Genomic DNA, 16,624 nt, shown 5'->3' with positions numbered 1-16,624 from the left:
ACCAAATTTATCAATACAAATTTATTAATTTTAATTATTTTTTAGTACATTAAATTAAAATAATTAATTAATTGACCGGATTTGATCAAATTTTTAACAAAATATAGAAACTGAATAAAAAAAACAATAGATTTTGCGGCGTTTCAAGGTACAAAAAGTTGAGGGGGTTTTTGACAATAAGATATAGTCAAAGGGGTTCTCCATACTTTTTCCCTTTTTTAAATTTTTTCCGTTTTGGAGTGTTTTAGCCGCTAGTATTCCGGTGTACAGCTCCAAAAGAAACGGAAAAAAAAAAAAAAAAAAAAAAAAAAAAANCGAAGCCCCTTTTCCTCATCAAACCCTAACCCCGCGCCGCGCGCCCCCGATCGCCTCCGATCTCGGCGGAGCGAGGCGATGGCGGAGGATCCCGCGGCGGCGGCGGTGGGGGGCGGCGGCGGCGGCGGCCGAGGCGGAGGAGGAGGGACGCGCATCGTCGACCTCACGGACGACGCGCTCCGCGCGGTGCTCGCGCGGATGGAGAGGGGGGACGAGAGGGACGCGTTCGGGCTCGTGTGCAAGCGCTGGCTCCGGATCCAGAGCACGGAGCGGCGCCGCCTCCGCGCCCGGGCGGGGCCCGCCATGCTCCGGCGCCTCGCCGCGCGCTTCTCCGGGCTCGCCGAGCTCGACCTCTCCCAGTCGGCGTCGCGGTCCTTCTACCCGGGCGTCGTCGACGCCGACCTCGACGTCATCGCCGCCGGGTTCCCGAACCTGCGAGTGCTCAATCTCCAGAACTGTAAAGGTGCGATCTCTATGGGTTTTAAGCGGAATTCATGGGTTCAATCTGTTCGATACTTGAAATTACGTTCCTATTTTGTTACGTATGGTGATGAATGTTCTTTTTTTTTTTTGCGCTAAAAAACTGGTTTTTGATGCGTAATGTGGGGTGTTTAGTGGAATTTATCGCTTTCTAGGGGATCCAGAACTGTAAAGGAACGATATTTATGGGTTTTAAGCGGAATTCATGGGTTCAATCTGTTCGATAGTTGAAATTACGTTCCTATTTTGTTACATATGGTGATAAAAATTCTTTTTTTTTGGCCAAAAAACTGGTTTTTCGATGTGTAATGTGGGGTTTATAGTGGAATTTATCGCTTTATAGGGAGATCCAGAACAGTGGAGGGGCGATCTTTACCACTTTTTGGACGAATTCATGATCTGAATTGTGTTTGCCCCTTGATTCAATCTGTTCGGTAGTTGAAATTGCGTTTCTATTTTATTAACTACGGCGATATATGTTCTTTTTTGTGCTAAAAAACATGTTTTTGATGTGTAATTTTAGTTTTTTTTGGGTGAATTTATAGTATAAATATTTGTCTGCCCCTTATTTCTATCAGTTGGGTGTGCTGCTTGAAAATTATCATATTTTTCATCCCAGAAGATGTGTTGTGATGGTTTATGTTAGGAATTTTTTATCGACTTCGATCGGATTTGTAACTATGTTTTTTCTTTTGCTGCATTCTTTGGAGTTCAGGGAATGGTTGTTGGCAGATCATATCCGATGTTCATTTTGACTAATTTATGTTTGATATCTAGTTATGGGTCTGTGTAGAGATAATATTGGCTTTTTGGAGGTCCAATTAGTGCAAATGTCCTGATCAAGTGGTTGAGTTGTACCCATTTTACTCGTGTTGAAGAGCTGAATATTTATTAGCATATTTGTTTTCGTTGGTTCCGATAGCCTTCTAGTTTGATTGAATGAGGTTTAGATAATTATTTGTGCCTTTTATTCTTGTTTTAAATTTTGGTGGAAAAAGCTGTTTCATGGTGATACATTAGATGAAGGTTTTACTGATTCCATTTTAGAATAACTCCATCAAATTCCTTTATGGCTCGAACTTTTGGTGAGCAAAAAGGATGGATAGGAAGAGAGAGAGTATATTTAGCTCAACTTACTTTCTAGAGAAAAGATGCGAGAAATGGATCTAGTAGAATATCTACTTTTTCTCTCTTTTTTTCTTATTGCATTGACAGAATAGAGGCAAAAACGTAAAAAACTTTCTTGAACTATGGGCCATGTCGATTTGGCTACCCAAACTTTCAATTTGTTTGATTTGAGTCGGTCAATAATACTTTGACTTCAAAATTTAAGCTAATTACCTACTTTAATGAATTTATAGTTGCGAGAATTGCATGAAATATACTAATTAAATATGTAAAGACAAATGACGCATTTAAATTTTGATGTTAAAGTGTCATTAGCCAACTCAAATCAAACAAATTGAAAGGTCGGGTAGTAAAATCAAAATTTTGAAAGGTTGGGTAGCTAAATCAAAAGGTTCCATATTTCAAATAAGTTCTATTAGTTTTTACCTCGAATATATAACAAGTGGCTTTGTCATGCAAAACTTGACAGCCTTGATTCAGTCTCCCACTTGCTTATCTGGTCAAAGTCCGTCTTTCTCTCTCCTTAACCCTTTGACTTTTTACTGGTATAGTTTAATAAATAGAAGACGTATTGACATGCAACATGCTTAATGCAATCTCCACTCTCTCATCTGTTCGAAGTTCATCTTCTTCTCTCCTCGACCCTTGTCCCTTGGCTAGTATAGTTTAATAACAGTACATGATGCTTGCATAGAAAAATAATTCTATTGGTTTTTCCTTCTCCATCTTTTTTGCAAAATTTGTGGACTGTGATTGAATTTGTATGAACAACAAAGTTGCAAACATTATATTGAGATTGTAATAGTTTCGTGTACTTTTTTTTCATTTCTTCATATTAAAAGAAAGAAAAAATGAGCAATGCTAACTCTCTCTTCTTTTCTTCTGTGTATAAGCAAATGAGAGGAGAAAATACATCCCCTTCTTTTCTCTTCTTTCTTCTCATTTTGCAGGTATCCGAACTAAGCCTCAGTTTATGTGTTCGAAACAATGAAATGGTTGTGAACTAAAATCTTGTTGTGAACTATCACATCTGCCCATTTGCTAATGGACTTAATGCAAGAACGAAAGACTCGATATAAAGAATATTTCTTAGTCATAGGTAGTTTAAATCTTTTAGACCACAGTGAATATTTTTAGCCTTTGATTTTGGTAGTTGTCTTGATTAATGCAAAAAAGAAAGACTCCATATAAAGATGATTTTTTATTCATAGGTAGTTTAAATCTTTTAGATTAGACCAAAGTGAATGTTTTTAGCCGTTTATTTAGGTACTTGTCTTGATTCTTTTGTAAATGAGTCAATACAAGAGTCAAACTGTAAGTATAATATGTTGTAATAACTTTTCAGCATCTGAACAGAGTAATTTTTCAGTGACTGATAAATAGATAACACGCCTTTTATGCCAAATATCAAATAGTCCCTGATTTAATTATGTTTTCCGTGAGTCCATCTAGGTTCCTATCAATAGTAGATGAATAGTGTTTATTATTAGGTTTTTAGCACTTGAATCAAATTCTATTCCACCTACCTTTGCTAAACTCAAGGCATCCAAAGGCTAACAGAAGATAGTAAATATTCTTTTTTTACTATCAAAACTATTCTAGCTCTACCAACCGTCCCTAGCGCAAGTGGCAAAGGGTTTGGTGGTTGGTACATGAGGTCTCAAGTTCAAATCCTAGTTGCTTTACATTTGCAGCTAAGTTTATTTCTATAAAGAAATAAACGAAACGGGTAGCATGCTACCTTTCTCTCAAAGAAAAAGTATTCTAGCTTTGCTCTGATATCCATAAGAACGATCATTGAATAATCTAATCCGTTTGATTTGAAATTTTTCTCATACATTTTATGTGCTTTGATTAAAAGTATCAATCTATCTTTTGCTGAAGCTTTGAGTTCTTTAATTCTTCCATTGCACTTCATTTTTTGACTAACGTTGCATCAGATATTTTCCTGAACCAATTTCATTATGTGAACCTTGCTGTTCCTCAGGCATTTCTGACATGGGGTTGATAGCTTTGGCCGGCGGCCTTCTCTCCCTCCAATCCTTGGACGTTTCCAATTGCCGAAAACTCACCAACAAGGGGTTGACATCCATTTCGTCCGGCTGCCGCAATTTGAGAAGTTTACATGTTGCCGGATGCAAATCAGTCACTGACAATCTCCTCCACTCTCTCTCCAAAAATTGCCTGCACTTGGAGGAGCTAGGGTTAGCTGGGTGCGGTAACATAACTGATTCTGGCCTCTCTGTGCTTGCGGACGGGTGCCGCCACATCAGATTCTTGGATCTCAGTAAATGCTCCAAGATTGGTGATATTGGGGTCTCTAAAATTGCGGAAGCCTCTTCTTCTTCTTTAACTTCACTTAAAATTTTAGATTGCTTCAATGCCGGTGATACATCCATCTTCTCTTTGGCCAAGTCCTGCCCTAACCTGGAAACCCTAGTAATCGGTGGCTGCCGTGATATCACTGACGAGTCCATAGAAACCCTGTCGGTCGCTTGTTCGCAAAGCCTGAAGAGCTTAAGGATGGACTGGTGTTTGAATATTACAGACTCGTCGCTGCGGTGTTTGCTTTCCCATTGCCGACATCTGGTCGCTCTCGACATTGGGTGTTGCGACAAAGTGACCGATTCAGCTTTTCAGGTGCTTGGAATGGTGGCTTTTGAATTGGCCCTTAAAGTTTTGAAGGCCAGCAACTGCTTAAGGATCACTGTTTCAGGAGTAGGGATTGTATTAGATTACTGCAAGGTGTTGGAGTATCTCGACCTTCGATCATGCCCGCATGTTACGAGGGCGATATGCGAGCAAGCCGGGTTGCAGTTCCCGGAGAGCTGTAGAGTAAACTTTGACGGGAGCTTATCGGAGAATCATGGGATAGTTGATGTCTTCTTCTAAAGAAACCATTGTGCGCCTTTTGTACGTCGATATATCGATATAATATCTCAAATTCAGAAATGGCCTGGTGCAACTTTGTAGATACTTGGATACTTTCAAAAACCCTAGTTCTATTTATGATGACTCTGTACATTATGTAGGCTTGGTGGACCAGGTGATGCAAAGAATCAGTAAATGGAACTGCATGGTTTTAGTCGGTGTTGGTTATAAGATGGCTCTGGTAATAAATCAGTGTCTTTCCTGTAGCATTCGGCCAGCGGCAGGTTTTATTGTGGCAAACGCTTTTGTGATCAGAGAATCTTTAGGTATATATCATGAACTTCTTAAACATAACTTGGTTATCTTTTAATGGATCACTAGTATAATGTCCTGCGCTTCACGGCGGGTGTTAATAACGCCGGGANTTTTTTTTTTTTTTTTTTACCAGTACATTTTTTTTTGACCTTTTCACTATAATATAATATATTAAAATAATGGTGGGAAAAAAAAATTGTTGAGCATATTTATTGTTACCAGTTTATCGATGACCTTAAAAGCAACTTAATAAATAAGCAAAAGTACCTGCAAAAGAAGAATTTTTATTAATAACTTATTCAAAACTCAATAAATAATTATTCAATTAGTAGGTGAATTAATGTAAGAATATATTTTCAATATTCATAAGATTTGTTCTACACGTTACTGGTAATAACTAAATTTTTTCATATTACACCAGCTTTATTTTTAGAATTTTTATAATATTTTTACGCAATAAAATCAAAATAAATTTAGCAAAATATTTTATCCAAAAAAAACTAAAATTTAAGCAGGCCGACAATACTAAAACAGCATAAAATATTTAAAAGAAAAAGAAAAAAAAAAAAAAAAGGAGCAAACAAATTTCCTCTTTTTCTTTACCACTCTTTTACTTTTGCTTTCTGTTTGTGTTTTTTTTTTCTTCTGAGTTCCTTTATGTGTGTGTTGGATTAGAAAAAATTATAGAGAGAGAATAGAGGGAAGAGATGAGAGTTTTAATTGAAAATAGAGGTGTAAAAGAGACAAATACATTTTCTCTCGACATAGAGCCCATATAAAGCCATGTGAAATGGAGGGAGAGAGAGAGACAGAGAGAATTAATACACCTACAGGACTTACATGAAAATAAGGTGACGTTGCTCGGCGAAGGAATGTCGTTTGATTTCTGTTTATATCTGGTTTTGCGAAATGCTTTGATATGAGTAAAAATACAGTCTTTTATTGGCAAAATTATAGAAGTTTATCCTTGCACTTTCTCTTCTTTCTCAATTAGCTATCTGCACCTACATATTAAATTATTCTAATTTCAATTTTGTGCTTTGTTTCTAATCTTTTAAATTGGTCACAAGTTTAGGATAAGACACTTATCCTAAACTTATCTCGATTGGAATTTGATTTCGCTTACATTTGACGAATCAACATAATTCGCAAATATTAACTTTTATGGAAGATTTTGAACAAATGAAGAAAATAGTAAAGCAAGCATATGATAGGATCCAAATAAATAGGACAAACTTTATTTTGTGTGCACATGGTTTACTGCATTTTCATTTTGGAATCTTATGTCTTAAAAAGGGTTTTTTTTTTATTTTATAATCTGTAATTTTACTTTTATTTCATCATAAGTAGCTATGATTCCACAAGAAAGTAGTCGAGTTGTAGGCTTAAATTCTTGATAGTAATTTTTTCTTGAAACAATACGAAGTTTTGAATCTTATATATGAGCATTATACTTGTTAACGATAAGATCGGTATTTTTACTTTGGAGCTTTTGCTTATTTATTCCTTATTACGATTCAAAAATTTTTAAATTTATTCTGAATTATCAAAATACTTTTCTAAAATTCAATTCTATTAGTAAACTCTAAGGAAAACGATGATTACTTGAAAGATGTTTTTTCTTTATATCAATAAAAATGAGCAAAAAAAAATCCCATCTATTTAAATCATACATTGGGGAGTAGAGTGTATGGGTATCTTTTTTCTTTACTTACAGGGACAATTGCTTATATATTCTTGAAAAGTTATAAATTTTTTTATTTATCCCTCTTAGAAAATTAATACAAAAAATATCTTTTTAACATTTCAAGTTCTTTCAAATATATGTTTAGAGTTGGATCCTATTAGTGAACTATTAGAAACAGCCGTTATCTCTGTAAAATTATTATTTTACACTTTCAAATATATTTTTGTTTGCTCTTAAGTTAGGAAAAAAAGAGATATTTTCACTTTTTTTAACTCCGGTAGAAATCTAATCCGTATTTAATCCAACATGACTTAACAGATACTAAGAACGAAATTATTTTTGAATAATGAAAAAATATACGAGAGGCATATTTAAAATAAAAAAATAAAAATATATAAAATATTTCAGAAGTTTTGAAGAGTATAGAAGTAATTATATACCTTTTTCATATAACGATTGAATTTTAATAGTAATATAATTATGATAATCCTAATGCCTCCTAAATTATTGGGGCGTGCTTACGGTGTAATGTGGGCTGGGCCGGGCTGAGCCGGGCCGACAAGACCTAAATTAGCCGGGCTGAAATGGGCTAGGGGCCAGCAGGGGCCGGTTCGGCTTCAAATCCGAGCCTCCGTGCTGGGCCGGAGCTACCAATCCTCCGACCTAGCGCCGTGCCAAGCCGGGCTGTGTACGGCTGGCCTTCTTACATTTTATTTTCTAATTTTTTAAAAAAATATATAAATTAAAAAATATAAATAATAAATTATTTATATTTATATTGACATTTTTGACAATAAATATTTAAATTTTTTAAAAATATCTATAAATTTTCATTATCTCTTTTTTGAAAAAAAAAAAGAATTGAGAGAGTTTTTTAGTCCAAACCAAAATTGTGTCTATTGAACCAAAATCACTCCCAAAATCTGCGGTAGGATGTAAATGGGTATGGATACCCAAAAATTATATGAACCTGAACCCGAACGGGGCGGTTATCCGAACTAAACGGTATGGATTCGTTATGGTATAGAAAATAAAAACCTGACGGAATGGATATAGTGTATGGATTTTGTATTTATCCGATCCGAACCCGAACCGAACCTAAACCTGAACTATATATATATATATATATATATATATATATATATATATATATATATTTGATTATTTAATAAATATATAAAATATCTAGTAATTTTTTATTTCTTAGAACTTCATCCAACGGTATGGATTTTTAAAACCCGCTGGGTTCGGGTCCGGATTCGGGTTTCAGATTTTTGATCGGATATAGCTATATATGAGTATGGATTTTTAAAACCTGCCGGGTTTGGATCCAAATTCGAATTTTAATTTGGTTTTCGGATTCGGGTTCGGATTTTTGAAAACCCGACCCAAACCCGACCTGTTGACATTCCTAGGCTCTGACCCACCCCAAGGCAAGTTGCCCGGCTGGGACAGCCCAAGCTGGCCGTGCTCTGCCAGGACGCGGCCCTCTCATAGGCCCCGCACAGCCTAGGCCCATTTCGGGCCGTGCCATGCTGAGCTGTCGGACTCACGGAGAGAGACCCAGCACAGTCCAAAAGTTTGGGCCGGCAAGAGTGCTGCAGTCTACCCGAAACCATGCCTCTCGGCCCATTTTACATCTCTAAGCCTGCCCTAATTTTCTCTCTCTCTTAAACCCACCCACCTCTTCCCCCTCTCTCTCTCTCTCCTATCTTCACTCACTCCAGCCCCCACCTACGGCCTCCTCTTCTCACCCACTCACTCACTCTCTCTCTCTCTCTACATCGAACAAGTTGTTAGGGAGTTTCGCTTCGCTCTTCGGATGTTAATTCGCGTTCTCTTCTTAATGATGGGCGAGGCAATTGGTAATTGTTCTTGTTTTTTTTTTTTTCTTTTTCCCTCTCCCACTTCGATCTTCTTTTTTTTTTTTTTTTTCTGATTTGGGGAAATGACAAAGGCCTAATTAATATATCTCATGTAATGAATCTTGTACCTTGAGATGAATTGTTTTTTTTTTTTAGGCTTTAATTTCATCGTTATGGGCTTTTGGCTCCGCAAATTACCGTGTTCATGCCCTAGGGCTGAGGAATAGGAAGTTTTTAACATTTTCTTCGGCGAGGAAGATCGTATGTATGCATAAGTTGGTTGATAATGAAATGATTTGGGAATATCTCTTCTAGCACTCTATGCGGAAAAATCAAAACCGGAAATGTTTTGAAAATGGCAGAAATATATTAAAATTTTATTTTCTTTCTCTCTAAAAATAAGTATGGATAATTTGGTTATTTCGTCCTCTTCGTTAACGCCATAACTCTCCGAAAATATTTTTAAAATTTTGAGAGGTAAAATATAAGTTTTTGAAAGCCAGGAGGAAAAAAAAAAAAAAAAAAAGTGAGAAAACGGGTATCCGACAATAGAGTTTTCGTAATTTAGCCAAAAATAAGAAAAAAAAATCAAAAATGCAGAACACTGGAGCTTCTATCCATCATTTAGTTGTTTAATTCTGTAGTTGTTCTGGAGACTTCTTCTTATTTAGAGACTGCTGCTTTTTCTGCTGACAGGTAAAAGCTGCTTCATGAGTTGTAACTCCTCAGAATCTGTTCATTAGTTTATTAAGTGAATTGTTTCTTTGAGGAGCTTAGATGGAACTAATTATCGGACAAACACATCGGAATGTGCTTGCGTTGGCATCTTCGCGCTCGTATCTCTTTCTCGGCGATCATTTTTTCCTGAGAAAATTATCCGTCGCCAGAGTAGCTGGATTCCACAGAACTGCTTGGTTTAGAAATCGACATGATCTGCAAAATGATCCGCTGACCCTTTCGAGTCTCGAAGTGAAACATAAAGCGGAGCCTGAGAAGAAAGATAAAGTACTCAACCTGCGAAACTGGAAGCCTTCTGCAAAGGTTTCTTCGAGTAAACCTAAACCAGCAAGCAATGCCAGATCAAAGCCTGCAGGGGCTCAGAAACCACTTAAAATAGATGAATCTCTGTTCTCTGCAAAGACATTCGGAGAGCTCGGGTTGCCACCTTTACTAGTCGATCGATTGGAGAAGGAAGGTCTGACAGCTCCAACCGAAGTACAGTCGGCGGCTATTCCTACCATTTCGCAAGATCACGACGTCGTCATCCAGTCCTATACCGGTTCTGGAAAGACGCTTGCCTATCTTCTCCCAATTCTCTCCAAAGTGGGCCCGCTGAAAACGCCTGCGGAACAAAGCAGTCCTGACCAGAAACCAGGCATAGAAGCGGTGGTTGTTGCTCCTTCAAGGGAACTAGGCATGCAAATAGTGAGAGAAGTAGAAAGATTGTTGGGTCCTGCAGATAAGAAGCTCGTCCAGCAGCTCGTGGGAGGTGCGAATCGATCGAGGCAGGAAGAAGCATTGAAGAAAAACAAGCCAGTTATAGTGGTCGGAACTCCCGGGCGGATTGCTGAGATCTCGGCAGCCGGAAAGCTCCACACACACGGATGCCGTTTTCTAGTGTTGGACGAAGTCGATCAACTTTTGTCGTTCAACTACCGAGAGGATATGCATAGAATTATAGAGCATGTGGGTAGGAGGTCTGGCACAAAACCTAGCAATATACTTGGCCCGCTAGCGAAGCGCACCGAGCGCCAGACTATTATGGTCTCTGCAACAATACCATTTTCGGTTGTAAGGGCGGCTAGGAGTTGGGGGCGGGATCCCGTTCTCGTTAGGGCCAAGAGTGTCCTACCTCTCGATTCAGTCTCTACCGATGGACTTGTCCCGTTTAAATCCAATCCCGACGCCACCTCTTCCTCAAGCTCGGCGACTCGAGGGGCCATTGATAGCTTACCCCCAAACCTAGAACATTATTATTGTGTTTCCAAGGCTCAGCACAAAGTCGACACGTTAAGGAGATGCGTCCATGCACTGAGCGCGAACACAGTGATCGTCTTTATGAACAATACGAAGCCGTTGAAGGATGTCGTGTTTAAGTTAGAGGCGCGCGGTATGAAGGCCGCAGAACTACACGGAGATCTCGGTAAACTCACTAGATCGACCGTTCTGAAGAAATTCAAGGACGGGGAAATGAGAGTTTTGGTGACGAACGAGTTATCTGCTAGAGGACTCGACGTGCCGGAGTGCGACCTCGTGGTAAATCTGGATCTTCCAACTGACTCTATCCACTACGCCCATAGGGCCGGGCGGACGGGTCGGCTCGGTCGAAAAGGAAGCGTGGTCACGATATGCGAAGAACCTGAGGTGTTTGTTGTGAAAAAACTGCGGAAGCAGCTGAGCGTCGCCATCAAGCCGTGTGAGCTTGCAGAAGGAAATCTTGTTGTTCAGAGAGAGGAAGAAGTCGAATAGTCAATAGTTTATGTGGTTAAGTTCTGCTTAATGGATTAAATATTTTCCAATTTTGACATTGTTGCTAACATCACATGATTCCTTCTGTTGTACCTGGTACAAAATTTGCTGCAAAAGCTATGTTATATTTCTTGTAAAGAGAAGTAACTCTCTATCAAAGGTGTTGTGGAATCGATCTATTTTGACACGCAAAGGTGATAGAAGTAAGAATTTTTTGATATTATCTGAATGGAATTTTAGAATATAATGTGGATATTTTCGGATAATAGCTTATCTGTTTTCATCCCTAACTGCAATCCGAAATTGTTAATCGTTTAAGAGTCATCCCTAACTCATCATAATAGTACATTTTTTCATCTAAAGATTGAAAACCTAATAGTACCAATAGTTTGGTACTATTTGATAGTATTTCAGCCTAGTTCTATATATATATATAGAGTCCGACTATTATACTGTCAGCGTCAAGCACTTTGTGCTATCAAATTTTTCGCAGTGAAACTTATTCCTTTGATCATTTTTATCTATTAAATCATATTATTAAATCAACCACATACTTAACCTTAGAAAATTACTATCATTTCTAACCGCAATGTTGCACATCCCTTCGTCTAAGTGTCAAAAATCTAATAGTACTAATGACTTGGAATTATTAATAGTATAATAGTCTAGTTTTATACGTATATTTGACCAAATTGAATAGATATAAATTTTCAAATTTCAGTTTCATGATAAAACATAAAATTTACAAAAATCAACCATAAATAAATTTAAAAATTAAAGACACGATGATTTAGAGGGCCACACCAATTGTAGTGAAGCAAGTGTCAGAGCAACAGTGCAGAAAGGTGTGGAGAATCCCACCACAAATCCTTTTAGCACAAAGAAAACCCCAGGACTAACATTAGAGTAAACATCAGAAAGAATGCATGAGTGATTTACAAGCTACCAAGTTTTCAACATGACCAGTGCCACTGCACTTAATTTTTTTAGTTTAAATGATGTATATCATATTTAATAATGTCTATAGTTGATTTTGAAGCTCTATTATCAAAAATCAATCAGTAATAACGAGATTTGTTTATTGCTGATAGTATTTTAACGTAACTCTCTCTCTATATAATACTTTTTTATTTTGCTCTATTGATTTCTTTCACCTTTTTTAACTTTGGTCCAAACCTTTTTTTTTTTTTTCCATTAAGACTCTTAATATTATGTTAAAGAAAACTGCTGTTCCTTTTTTTTTTTTTGCGATCAACACCCACCGTATACTCACACATATATTTTTTATTTTATGATCAACTTTTTTATTATCTAATAATTTATAGACAACCAAATATAAGAAATCAGAAAAGTCCAATATTCTGTTAACCACTGATAAGACATANAATTTCACCATTCTTGGGCTTCCTTAACCCAAAAATGTATCAAGTTCTAAATTTCAAATTTCAACATAAAATTTTAAATTTCAACCTAGATTTTACTCTAAAAAATTGAGTAAAACTACAATCTATTCTAACCAAAGGAAAAAAATTTTACTATTCTTGGGCTCCCTTAACCCAAAAATGTATCAAGTTCTAAATTTCAAATTTCAACATAAAATTTTAAATTTCAACCTAGATTTTAAATTTTAAATTCAAAAATTTTAAAATTAAATTTTAATATTAATTTTAAATTTTAAATTTTAAATTTTTAAAGTTCAAATTTTCTAATTCTCTAATTTCAAATCTTAATTTTCAAATATCAAATATCAAATTTCATTTTAAATTTTAGTTTTAAATTATTAATTTTCAATTTTCAATTTCAAATTTCAAATTTTAAATTTCAATCTTTTATTTTAAATTTCAATTTTTAAATTTTTATTTTCAATTTCAAATTTCAAATTTTAAATTTTTAAATATGTAAATTTATAAATTTTAAATTTTAAATTTTAAATTTTAAATTTCAAAATTTAAATTGTACATTTTAAATTTTAAATTTTAAAATTTTAATTTTGAAACTTAAATTTTAAATTTAAGTTTAAACTTTTGAATTTAAGATTTGGGTTTCACATTTCATATTTCTAATTTGAAACTTCAAGTTTCAAACTACTAATTTCAAATTTGAAAATTCAAATTCAAATGTTCAAATGTTTAAATGTTTAAATTTTAAATTTTAAATTTTAAATTTCTAATTTCTAATTTCTATGGAATTACCGACTGTCCCTAGAGCAAGTGGCAAATGGCTTAATTGGTAGTTGGTACCCGAAATCCAAGCTCCAATCCTAGTTAATTCACATTTCTAGCTAAATTTATTTCTAAATGAAATAAGCGAAGGGGGTAGCATGCTACCTATCTCTCAAAAAAAAATTCTATGGAATTTCTTAACTATGCATCGAACAGTGCAATTATGTCTTACCCGTTAAAAGAATTGTTAAAATTGAATGGGGCATGTTGGCACCGTGTCAGCACCTACAATACAACTCAATTACACCATTTTAGTTTAAATTGAAATAAATTGAAATTTCAATTCATAATTTAAATTTAAATTTTAAATTTTTATTTTGATTTAATATTTGTATTTCAAATGCAAATTTAGATTTAGTACTAAATATTACATTCATATCTACTTTGGATTCAATTTTATATTTAATTATAAACTTTAATTTTACATTTTAAATTCAAAATATGAATTTGAATTCAATTTTTAAATGCATATTTAGATTTGAAATAAATTATTCAAATTTAAAATTCAAAATTTGACTTTGAATTAAGATTTAAAATATAATTCAGATTTTGAATTCAAATTAAAAAATTTAAATTTTGATTTTAATTTCAAATTTAAAGTCAATATTGATTTCGAATATCAAAATTAAATTCCAAAACATGAAATCAACATTCAAATTCAATTTGAAAGACAAATTCAAAATTTGAATTCTAAGTCAAATTTCTAATTTAGTTTTAAATCAATATTAGAGATTTAAATTCAAATTTAAAACTTAAAATTTAGATTTGTAATATACAATTAATATTTTAATTTTAATTGCACTTTTGGTCTCAATATTTTCGTTGTTTTACTTTGGCTGCTAAAGAGGCAACATAGAGGTTTAGTGGGCACTGAAATAGCACATTCACTTTTTAACAGCCTGGAATGTAATTATAGTGAAATGAAGAGATTGAGAACTCGACTGTTAAAATAAAAAGTAAAAAATAAAATTGAAGATAAACGGTATAAACTAAATAACAGTGGTTTAAAATTTATTTTTCTTTGCATAAAAACAACCAATAACCAACTTGCAAAAGAAATCCACCACTTGTATTTTTACAAAAATAAGTCATTTATTCAGGTTTTGTCGTTCTTAAATTCTACTGCACCATCGTCGCCGTCATCGTCGTCATCATCATCGACAATCACACCCTCTACTGCAGTCTAACATCCGCGATCAATACTATATCTGAGCATGCATCGCCACCGCAATCGNACGGAATGATGAATTAGGCTACAAGGGTGGGGCAGCCAGGCCCCGAAAAAAAAAAAAAAAAAAAAAAAATGGAGATAAATGGTGTAAACTAAATAACAGTGGTTTAAAATTTATTTTTCTTTGCATAAAAACAACCAATAACCAATTTGCATAAGATCCACCACTTGTATTTTTACAAAAATAAGTCATTTATTCAGGTTTTGTCGTTCTCAAATTCTACTAAACCCTCGTCGCCGTCATCGTCGTCATCATCATCGACAATCACACCCTCTACTGCAGTCTAACATCCGCGATCAATACTATATCTGAGCATGCATCGCCACCGCAATCGTCTGTGCAGATATGGACGAGGTGAGAGAGAAGAACGCGACATCAACGTGGATGGTGGAGGATGAGAAAGAGGAAGCGAAGAAAAAAGAAAGAAAGAAAGGGACGACAAGGAGGGAAGACGAGGGATGAGAAAGAAAAAAAAAAATATATATATATCTTGTTCAGCTTACTAATAAATTAATAATTCAGATCTAACTAATAAAATCTAAAAAAAATAATCTATTTTTGTAAAAATACAAAATCAGTAAATTTTTGCAAATAGGCCGAAACCAATCATTAAGAATTGCAACATGATTTTTCCAGTGAGAATAATTTTTTTTCCTTAAAATTAATTTTCATATAATTTTACTTGAAATCAAGTAATATACTCAAAACTAATGTCATACAACTCATACCTAGCCTCATTAAATAAAAATAAATAAATAAATAAATAAAATTCAATCTTGCCTCTTTTCAAAAAAACTCCTAATGTAGCCTCATTTTATTAAATTAAGAGAGATTCTTTTCTCTCTTTTTCTATCTCTCTCCAACTCTCTCTCTCTTTCTCTCTCTTCTCCCCATCCACACACACACCCCTCTCTCTGCCCTTCCCCACCAGCACTTCCCCGGTGTGCACGTGGAAATCTCCGGTATTATACTTGTACCACATCATCAATAACAAGTTAATCGCATCTCTTTATTTAAAAATATATATAATAAAAATATTTTTTTTATAATCATGATGGGACAAATAAATTAAAAAATTTATTTTATTGATTGAGAACGTTTCGTCACTAATATAATTGATATATTCTAGAATTTTCACAAACTTAGAAATGTCAACAGATCAGATTCAGGGCGGATTTTCAAAAATCCGAATTCGAACCCAAGACCCGAACCCAAACCCGAACCCGAACCCGAATCCGACGGATTTTAAAAATCCATATCCAAACCCGAACCCGACAAAAAATTCGAAATCCGAATCCGAACCCGAACCCAAAAATTTGAACCTGAACCCGAAAATTTGAACCCGAAGCAGTTATTTCTTTTTTCAATATTTCAAAATATATTATATTAAATTTAAATTTTTAAAATACAAATTCAAATATAACATCAAATATATATATATATATATATATAGAGAGAGAGAGAGAGAGAGAGAGAGAGAGAGAGAGTTGAGCTAGAATACTATCGATAGCAAACGGACTCCGTTGCCATCCATTTGTTTGATGATAGAGTCTCCAAATCAACGATCGGCACCGTTGAACATTATCTATACCATTTGAAGTATTTAGAAATCAAATTTCAAATCTTTTCGACATCATTTACCTAATGATCAAGGGGTTTCGAAATTTGTAATTTTAATGGTCGACATGAGGCGTTTTCTTGTTTAACGGCGTTAAGATATCCAAATCAATTGAATATTTGTAGGAAAATTCTTTAAACTATTTAAAATAAGATCTATACTCTTGATCTTGATTACAAGACTCCTATCATCATTTTTTAAAGAATATTCATTTTCAACCGTTCATTTTTGTGCCCACTCGATACATAAGAGAACAATGTCGAAAATATATGAAATTTGATTTCTAAACACTTCAAGTGGTATAGATTATGTTCAACGATGCCGATCCTCGATTTGGAGGCTCTATCATCGAAAACAAATTGGTGGCAACGGAGCCCGTTTGCTATCGATAGTATTCTAGCTTAACTATATATATATATATA

At 34.8% G+C, this 16,624-nt stretch overlaps 2 protein-coding genes across 3 annotated transcripts; both read left to right on the top strand.

The window, feature by feature from the left end:
• LOC109707724 (F-box/LRR-repeat protein 2) lies at positions 322-5,145 on the top strand. The gene is made up of 2 exons (XM_020229229.1): positions 322-778; positions 3,911-5,145. Exons 1-2 carry the CDS (start codon positions 394-396, stop codon positions 4,813-4,815), a joined length of 1,290 nt encoding a protein of 429 aa, XP_020084818.1. The 5' UTR covers positions 322-393; the 3' UTR covers positions 4,816-5,145.
• LOC109707701 (DEAD-box ATP-dependent RNA helicase 47A) lies at positions 8,495-11,350 on the top strand. 2 transcript variants are annotated; one of them, XM_020229179.1, is made up of 2 exons: positions 8,495-8,661; positions 9,358-11,350. In XM_020229179.1, exon 2 carries the CDS (start codon positions 9,439-9,441, stop codon positions 11,128-11,130), a length of 1,692 nt encoding a protein of 563 aa, XP_020084768.1. In that variant the 5' UTR covers positions 8,495-8,661; positions 9,358-9,438; the 3' UTR covers positions 11,131-11,350. The 2 variants fall into 2 exon arrangements, with proteins under 2 accessions (XP_020084768.1, XP_020084769.1); XM_020229180.1 differs by lacking the exon at positions 8,495-8,661 and adding an exon at positions 9,280-9,357 and having other exon boundaries at positions 9,439-11,350.

This window comes from Ananas comosus, linkage group 3, assembly GCF_001540865.1.
Source record: "Ananas comosus cultivar F153 linkage group 3, ASM154086v1, whole genome shotgun sequence".
NCBI lineage: Eukaryota > Viridiplantae > Streptophyta > Magnoliopsida > Poales > Bromeliaceae > Ananas > Ananas comosus.
The sequence above is the reverse complement of the archived record's forward strand: the minus strand, read 5'-3'. Positions and strand labels throughout refer to the sequence as shown.